Below are 9772 nucleotides of genomic sequence, written 5' to 3' on the forward strand. Positions count from 1 at the left end.
GTGACATTGTATGCAGTTTGCATACCCTTACGTGATACTGTATACAGTATACACGTCATCGAGTGATATTGCATAAAGCTTACACCCTCAGATGACAGTGTATACAGTTTACGAACTCACAAGTGACATTGTATACAGTTTACACACCCTCAAGCGACAAGTGATTTTGTATACAATTTACACATCCTTAGGTGAAATTGTACACAATTTAGACACCCTAATGTGACATTATATAAAGTTTACAAACACTTAGGCGACACAATATACAATTTACACACCCTCAGATGACCCGGTACACAGTTTACACACCGTCAAGTGCCGATACGAACAGTTTGCACACCATCAGGTGGCACTGTATATAGTTTACAAAAGCCTCATGACATTGCATATGGTTTAAACACCCTCGAGGGGACATTTTGTACAGTTTACACACCCTTAGTCGACACAATATCCAGTTTACACTCATGGAGATTTCACTCATGAAAAATAGAATTTCCTCATATTCCGTTTTCTCATATTTTCCTCAAACAGCTCAGCGGGCTGCGGATCGTAACCAAATATGTCAAAGTCTGGTTTGTAAAGTGTTTGCAGTTTCAGCATGTCCTCCATTGGCACCTGGCTGTATGCCTCCACTAGAGCTTCTTGACGGTTTAGTTTGCGTAGGCTTTTATCGCTGTCCCCTTTGTACTTCTGTAAGATAAACGTTTTCACTTCTTCCTTGGAAACTGATTTATCATGGCTGAACCAATCTGGAAATTCAACAGATTTATTTAGGATGCCGCGCATCTGTTCTTTTCTGAGGTATCTCCTTAAAGACTCAGATAACGGCATACAATCCGCAACATGCGAGTTATTCCGACCGTACACATTCACCAGATTTCTGACAAGATTGTCTACTTCGCTTTCACTTTCCATGTCATTAAAAATAATGTCATCACCAAAGTGCTTTTCCAAAATGTAGTTGACGTCCTGGGAAATTGTCTCTAACTTACCGACGAGGTCATATTCCACCTCACAAGGAGAACATACCATATACACGGGCATCCAGTGCGAGTCAAGTCCAGATCTTGTCTCCACAGTACGAATGACGTGTTTAATAAATTCAGGAAATGTGACATTGTGTCCACAGGATAATGACAATTTGTCTGGGTTCCTCCGATAATTCCGGATGATGACTTTCCCAATATTCCAAAACAAGGGGTTTGTAGTGAAGAATTTATCGATATAGCACGCCAGCAGTCTGGAATATGGTTCTCGGACGAACAAAAACGAAGGGTATGTTGTCAGCATCCATTCAGAAACATTTGCAGGATATCTCTCTAATCTGTACAAGGAGCCGTTAGTTCTCCCCACATCATAGGGATTGAGTCGACTTTTCGTACCAAATGATAGGCTTACCCTAAATATTCTTTTCCAGAACGTCGAAGCGACTTTATTAACTGGACAATACAGCAGTTTGTGTTTCTCGTCCACGTATAGGCGTCTGCCAGTGGAAACACTGCCTCCATACTCTGCTCCCTTACAGGCCTTAAGTACGTTTAATCGTCGGTCTAACAGAAGGTCTGCTACATCTGCTTTCTGAAATGTGCAATGATGCAATGTTATTTACAGAACAGAAATCAGTAGAGAGGGGCTATTCATAGAACAGAAATCATCAGAACGGGATGTTATTCACAGAACAAAAATTAGCAGAGCGGTGTTACTCACAGGGCAGAAATCAACAGAGAGGTGCTATACACAGGATAGAAAACAGCAGAGTTCTGCTATTCATAGAACAAAAATCAGCAGAGCGCTGGTATTCACAGAACAGAAATCCGCAGAGCGGTGCTATTCACAGGACGGAAATCATCAGAGAGGTGTTATTTACAGGACGGAAATCATCAGAGAGGTGTATTTACAGGACAGAAATCAGCAGAACGCTGTTATTTACAGAACGGAAATCATCAGAGAGGTGTTATTCACAGGACAGAAATCAGCAGAGAGGTGCTATTCACAGGACAGAAATCAGTTGAGCGGTGTTATTCACAGGACGGAAATCATCAGAGTGGTGTTATTCACAGGACGGAAACCATCAGAGGGGTATTATTTACAGGACAAAAATCAACAGAGCGGTGTTATTCACAGGACAGAAATCACCAAAGCGGTGTTCTTAGCAGGACAGAAATCAGTAAAGCGTTGTTATTCAGAGAGCAGGAATCAATAGATAGGTTCACAGGACAGAAATCAGCAGATCGGCTTTATTGACAGGACTGAAATCAGTAGAGCGCTGTTCTTTACAGAAAAGAAATCAGTAGAGCGTTGATATACACAGGACAGAAATCAGTAGAACGGTGTTATTTACAGGATAGACATCAGTAAAGCCGTTTTATTCAGAAGTCAGAAACCAGTAGAGAGGTGTTATTCGCAGAAAAGAGGTCAATAGAGCGGTGTAATTCACAGGACAGAAATTAGCAGAGCAGTTCTATTCACATGACAAAAATCAGCACAGCGGCGTTATTCAAAGAACAGACATCAGTAAAGTGGTGTTATGTGAGTGTGGTACAGTACTAGAATGCTTCTAAAGCTCCTGTGAGTGGGCTACAATAGTAGAATGCTGCCAAAGTTTCTGTGAGTGAGCTACAATATTAGAATGCCGCCAAAGCTCATGTGAGTGTGGTACAGTACTAGAATGCTGCTAAAGCTCCTGTGAGTAAGCTACAATAGTAGAATGCTGCTAAAGCTCCTGTGAGTGAGCTACAATATTAGAATGCTGCCAAAGCTCATGTGAGTGAGGTACAGTACTAGAATGCTGCTAAAGCTCATGTGAGTGAGGTACAATATTAGAATGCTGCTAAAGCTCCTGTGAGTGAGGTACAGTACTAGAATGCCGCCAAAGCTACTGTGAGTGAGGTACAGTACTAGAATGCTGCCAAAGCTCATGTGAATGAGCTACAATATTACAATGCTGTCAAAGCTCATAAGAGTGACCTACAATAGTAGAATGCTGCTAAAACTCATGTGAGTGAGGTACAGTACTAGAATGCTGCTAAAGCTCCTGTGAGTGAGCTACAATATTAGAATGCTGCTAAAGCTCATGTGAGTGAGCTACAATAGTAGAATGCTGCCAAAGCTCATGTGAGTGAGTTACAATATTAAAATGCTGCTAAAGCTCATGTGAGTGAGGTACAGTACTAGAATGCCGCCAAAGCTCATGTGAGTGAGCTACAATATTAGAATGCTGCTAAAGCTCATGTGAGTGAGGTACAGTACTAGAATGCTGCTAAAGCTCATGTGAGTAAGCTACAATATTAGAATGCTGCTAAAGCTCCTGTGAGTGAGCTACAATAGTAGAATGCTGCCAAAGCTCATGTGAGTGAGCTACAATAGTAGAATGCTGCTAAAGCTCATGTGAGTGAGCTACAATATTAGAATGCTGCTAAAGCTCCTGTGAGTGAGCTACAATAGTAGAATGCTGCCAAAGCTCATGTGAGTGAGCTACAATATTAGAATGCTGCCAAAGCTCTCGTGAGTGAGGTACAGTACTAGAATGCTACCAAAGCTCCTGTGAGTGAGCTACAATATTAGAATGCTGCTAAAGCTTCTGTGAGTGTGGTACAGTACTAGAATGCCGCCAAAGCTACTGTGAGTGAGGTACAGTACTAGAATGCCGCCAAAGCTCCTGTGAGTGAGCTACAATAGTAGAATGCTGCTAAAGCTTCTGTGAGTATGGTACAGTACTAGAATGCTGCTAAAGCTTGTGTGAGTGAGCTACAATATTAGAATGCTGCTAAAGCTCGTGTGAGTGAACTACAATATTAGAATGCTGCTAAAGCTCATCTGAGTGAGGTACAGTACTAGAATCCCTCCGAAGCTACTGTGAGAGAGGTACAGTACTAGAAAGCTGCTAAAGCTCATGTGAGTGTGGTACAGTACTAGAATGCTGCTAAAGCTCCTGTGAGTGAGTTACAACAGTAGAATGCTGCCAAAGCTCATGTGAGTGAGCTACAATATTAGAATGCTGCTAAAGCTCCTGTGAGTGAGGTACAGTACTAGAATGCCGCCAAAGCTCATGTGAGTGAGGTACAGTACTAGAATGCTGCTAAAGCTCCTGTGAGTAGGCTACAACAGTGGAATGCTGCCAAAGCTCATATGAGTGAGCTACAATATTAGAATGCTGCCAAAGCTCCTGTGAGTGAGCTACAATATTAGAATGCCGTCAAAGCTACTGTGAGTGAGCTACACTACTAGAATGCTGCTAAAGCTCATGTGAGTGGGCTACAATGTTGCTAAAGCTACTGTGAGTGAGTTACAATATTAGAAAGCCACTAAAGCTCTTATCTAAATCCGAACGACGCGGTGTGAACGCAACAACAAGGAGCCATGTTTTCTATTGAGGTCTACTTACCCTGGAGAATACAGACGCCATTGACAAATAGCTGTCACCTGAAATAAACGGGACATTTACTGTATAGAAATATGTTATGGCTGGATCAGTGTTTTGTGTCTCTGTTAGAGTATTGCGGAGGATATGTAAGCTATGTTTTCGAATGGCGCCAGGAACAGTCTTTGTTTCCTGTAAAGTAGTTCATTTACCTGTTTTTTGTAACAACGGATATTATTTGCTTACATTCTACAGCCCACATGTACGGTCAGCAATTTGTACGATAAGCTTATCAGCTCTTGGAAGGTAGCTCACTACCATCACCTCGACCTATAATGATGTTACAACAGCGATATCACATTTCACCCAGATGTCACATCATTGACAGTGATATCACATTTCACCCAGATGTCAGATGATGAACAACGATATCACATTTCACCCAGACGTCACATCAAGCACAGCAATATCACATTAAACCCAGATGTCACATTATGGACAGTGATATCACATTAGGACGCAGATGTCACATCATGCACAACAATATCACATTTCACACAGATGTTACATCATGTACAGTGATATCATATTTCACCCAGATGTCACATAAACAACAGCGATATCACATTTCACCAAGATGTCACATCATAAACATCAGCGATATCATCCGGATGTCACATCATGGACAGTGATATCATATTTCACCCGATGTCACATCATTGGCAGCGATATCACATTTCACCCAGATGTTACATGATGAGGCAACGATATCACATTCCACCCAGACGTCACATCAAGCACAACAATATCACATTAAACCCAGATGTCACATCATGGACATTCATATCACATTTCACCCAGATGTCACACCATGGACAGTCATACCACATTTCACTCAGATGTCACATCATCCGTTGTATCTTGTGTGAGATCTGTAAGACATTAAGTGGGTGTATCTCATGTGAATTCTGTAATACATTACCTTGTTGTATCTTGTGTGGGTTCTGTATACATGCCCTTGTATCTCATGTGAATTCTGTAATATATTACCTTGTTGTATCTTGTGTGAGTTCTGTAATACATTACTTTGTTGTATCTCATGTGAATTCTGTAATACATGACCTTGTTGCATCTTGGTGGGTTCTGTAATACATGACCTTGTTGTATCTCATGTGAATCCTGTAATACACGACCTTGTTTTATCTTGTGTGAGTTGTGTAATACATTACCTTGTTGTATCTCATGTGAATTCTGTAATACATGACCTTGTTGTATCTTGTGTGAATTCTGTAATACATTACCTTGTTGTATCTTGTGTGAGTTCCTGTAATTACATGACCTTGTTGTATCTGTGTGAGTTCTGTAATACACGACCTTGTTGCATCTTGTGTGGTTCAGTAATACATGGACCATTGTTGTATCTCATGTGAATCCTGTAATACACGACCTTGTTGTATCTCATGTGAATTCTGTAATACATGACCTTGTTGTATCTTGTGTGAATTCTGTAATACATTACCTTGTTGCATCTTGTGTGAGTTCTGTAATACATTGCCTTGTTGTATCTTGTGTGAGTTCTGTAATACATTACCTTGTTGTATCTTGTGTGAGTGCTGTAATACATGACCTTGTTGCATCTTGTGTGGGTTCTGTAATACATGACCTTGTGTATCTTGTGTGAGTTCTGTAATACATTACCTTGTTGTATCTTGTGTGAGTTCTGTAATACATTACCTTGTTGTATCTTGTGTGAGTTCTGTAATACATTACCTTGTTGCATCTTGTGTGAATTCTGTAATACATTACCTTGTTGTATCTTGTTTGAGTTCTGTAATACATGACCTTGTTGTATCTTGTCTGAATTCTGTAATACATTACCTTGTTGTATCTTGTGTGAGTTCTGTAAAAGGTTGTATCTTGTTTGAGTTCTGTAATACATTGCCTTGTTGCCATTCTATAATCGTATCTCCTATCAATAATATTTACAATTATCTGATTGCATCTCGTATCAATGCTGTAAACCATTACTTGATCATATCTCGTATCAGTACTGTATAGCATTCCCTGACTGCATCTTTCACCATTACTATTTACCTTTACCTGATCGTATCTGGTATCAGTACTGTATACCATTACTTCAGCGTATCTAGTATCAATAGGGTACACCATTATCTGATTATATCTCCCATGAGTAGGGTTTACTATTAACTGATTGTATCAGTACAGTATACCATTACCTGAGTATATCTGGTATCAGTAGATTGTACCATTATCTGATTGTATCTGGTATTAGAAGGGAATACCATTACCTGAGCGTATCAAGTATCAGTGGGGTATACCATTATTTGCTCGTACCTAATATCAGTACTGTATACCATGACCAGATGGTATCTCGTATCAGTACTGTATACCATTACTTCAGCGTATCTCGTATCAATAGGGTACACCATTATCTGATTATATCTCCCATGAGTAGGGTTTACTATTAACTGATTGTATCAGTACAGTATACCATTACCCGAATATATCTGGTATCAGTAGATTGTACCATTATCTGATTGTATCTGGTATTAGAAGGGAATACCATTACCTGAGCGTATCAAGTATCAGTGGGGTATACCATTATTTGCTCGTACCTAATATCAGTACTCTATACCATAACCTGATCGTATCTCTTATCATTAGTGTATACCATGACCAGGCCGAATCTCGTATCAGTACTGTATACCATTACCTGATCGCATCTGGTATTATTTCTATATACCATAACCTGATTGCATCTCGTGTCAGTACTGTATACCATTGCCTGATCGTATCTGGTATCAGTAGGGTCTACTATTACCTGATCGTATATAATATCAGTACTGTATACTATTGCCTGATCGTATATAATATCAGTACTGTATACTATTGCCTGATCGTATATAATATCAGTACTGTATACCATTACCTGATCGTATATAATATCAGTACTGTATACTATTTGCCTGATCGTATATAATATCAGTACTGTATACCATTACCTGAGCTTTTGTTTAGTGGTCACCCAATCTGAAGGTGGTGCGACATTACGTTCTGTCGCTCTTAGAGGCAGGACGTATTCACTAGCCTCTCTGTAAATAGCCTGTACATAGTTTTGCGCATTTCCACTTTGTATCGTATCTTTTTTGCACTCAGCATCCACACTGTTCCAAACGCATAGTTGTGGTCCTCTCTTTAGGGTAGTAGTTCTCGCCCTGGCCCACAATGTTTTGGGCAGGGCGAGTAAATAGACCCTTAAGCCTTAAACTTGTAATACAGGGAGGTGTACAACCGGTTGAAGTATACAATCGGCTAAAGGAGTTAGTGGGGAGTGGGCCTAATGTCCTAAAGGGACTAATCAATGTCTCTAGAGATGTCTGGAATGTTACAGTGGCTACGCAAACTGTGAAGGAACAGCTGTTGACTAGCGGCTTCTCATTCAAAGGGGTAAATTGTCCAATATATGATGTGGAGGAGCAACGGCTCCTGGTTAGATCTCGATGTCCGATCGAGGTGCCCGATGACACTATTCGAGGTTTGATGTCCCGGTATGGCACGGTCCATCACGTCAGCCGGGAACATTACCTTTTTGATAGGTCACTTGAGAATGGTATGCGCCGTATTTACATGAGTGGTGTCACCGAGATCATTCCACAATTAATTCCGGTTGGCAATTTTAGAATTCCTTTGTGGTACAGAGGTCAGGTCCGTGCCTGTCACATCTGTGATAGCACAGAACATTTCAAGGCCGACTGTCCTTTAAAGGATAAATGCCTCAAGTGTAAACAGGCAGGCCACTTTCAACGACTTCCCGTTGAGCGATGAAAATGACGATGGCGATAATGACGATAACGATTGCAATGATAATGATGATGATGATAAAGATAGTAATGTTTATGAAGTTGAAGGTGACAATAAAGATGAGAATGAAGGTCGAGGAGATGATGGTGGTAATCATAGTGAGGGACATGGGGATGATATGGAAACTGGGGTTTCTGGCGAGTCTGTTCCTTCCAGTCAACAAAATAAAGGGACTTTGGATAACTCTGCTGCTGACAGCGAGGGAGCTGGAGAGTGGCAAGTTGTCACTAACTCCATGTCCTCCAGCAAAAAGATTCGAAATAAGCCCATTGATGCTACAAATAAGGTCAGGAAGTTAAGCGAATCGCCAGTAGTAGGTGGGCCACAGAGCCTTTGCGAGGCATCCCAGACGTCAAATAGCCCGGAGTGGGTTGTCAGTATGAGTCAAATTTCGAATACCTCCTCACCCCCTAGACCGTCAGAAATTTCGAATGCTACGCCATCCTGCATTAAGGAGACGCAATCCAGTGGCGTGACGCCCTCCAAAGGTGCACTTGGTAAGAGCCCGTCCTTATGGGGTAGCATGTTCAGCCCTGACCCGTCTACAATGTCACAGTTAGACACTAGAGATATAGCAGATTGTCTTGATCCCCGGGGAAGCTCTCAGCAATCTGATATGTCTAGGGCTGGTGGAGAATCCAATATGGAGGAAGCTCTTTCGGAAATGGATGCACCCGAAGACTTGCCTGCCTATACCAATGGCAAGGGGGAGGTCTTGGTACCTGTCTCAACATCCCTGGGGTCGTATTATCGCACATTGCGACGAGACTCTAAAGTTGACAAGGTTAAAAAGCAGAGGAAGTTGATAACGTTGTCACAGGAGGATTTTGCTGAGCGTAGGGCAGCGATGTATAAGAAGTCCAGAAAAAATCAAAAGAATAAATAAATATTAATAATGGCTACTACAAAGATCTTACAGTGGAATTGTAGAGGACTGAGGTGTAACCTCGCAGAGCTCCAGATGCTAGCTCAAGACCTCAACCCTATAGCTTTTAGCTTGCAGGAAACTCTGACTGATCCTAGTTATCAATGTCGAGGTTATGTATCTCACCACGCTGTTGCCACGTCTACGAATGGAAAGGCATCAGGGGGTTCTTCTCTTTTGATTAGGCAGGGTGTAATACACAATAACACAATAGAATGGCACTGAACACCGATTTGCAGGCGGTGGCGGTGCGTATCACACTGGGTATAGTATTAACAATCTGTTCTATTTATATACCACCTTCTTCTACTCTTCACCAACAAGAGCTGCAAAATTTATATGATCAATTACCTAAACCGTGTCTTCTTTTGGGTGACTTTAATGCCCATAGTGTTCTCTGGGGTGACTCTAAACGTAACCAGAAGGGCTCTGTATTGGAGGATTTTATATCTAATAACTCTCTATGCATCTTAAATGATGGCACACATACTTACCTTCATCCTGCAAAGGGCATTTATTCGGTCCTTGGCTGACGCAGGGCTAAGATCGGAATTCAGCTGGAGCGTCCATGATGATCTGTGCGGAAGCGACCACTTCCCCACCAT

The 9772-nt window shown here is 41.3% G+C and overlaps 1 protein-coding gene across 1 annotated transcript; it reads right to left on the reverse strand.

The window, feature by feature from the left end:
* Positions 1-477: 477 nt before the first annotated feature.
* LOC135466071 (carbohydrate sulfotransferase 12-like) lies at positions 478-9772 on the reverse strand. The gene is made up of 2 exons (XM_064743489.1): positions 9662-9772; positions 478-1578 (listed from the first exon to the last, which is right to left on the reverse strand). The coding sequence occupies exons 1-2, from the start codon at positions 9770-9772 to the stop codon at positions 478-480; spliced, it is 1212 nt and encodes a 403-aa protein (XP_064599559.1).

Source organism: Liolophura sinensis, chromosome 1, assembly GCF_032854445.1.
Source record: "Liolophura sinensis isolate JHLJ2023 chromosome 1, CUHK_Ljap_v2, whole genome shotgun sequence".
Taxonomy (NCBI): domain Eukaryota; kingdom Metazoa; phylum Mollusca; class Polyplacophora; order Chitonida; family Chitonidae; genus Liolophura; species Liolophura sinensis.

Coding starts and splice junctions, on each gene's coding strand:
- LOC135466071 (XM_064743489.1), bottom strand. CDS start 9,772: ATGGTGGGGAAGTGGTCGCTTCCGCACAGATCATCATGGACGCTCCAG. Junction 1,579..9,661: donor ATGCCCTTTGCAGGATGAAG/GTAAGTATGTGT, acceptor TGCACATTTCAG/AAAGCAGATGTAGCAGACCT.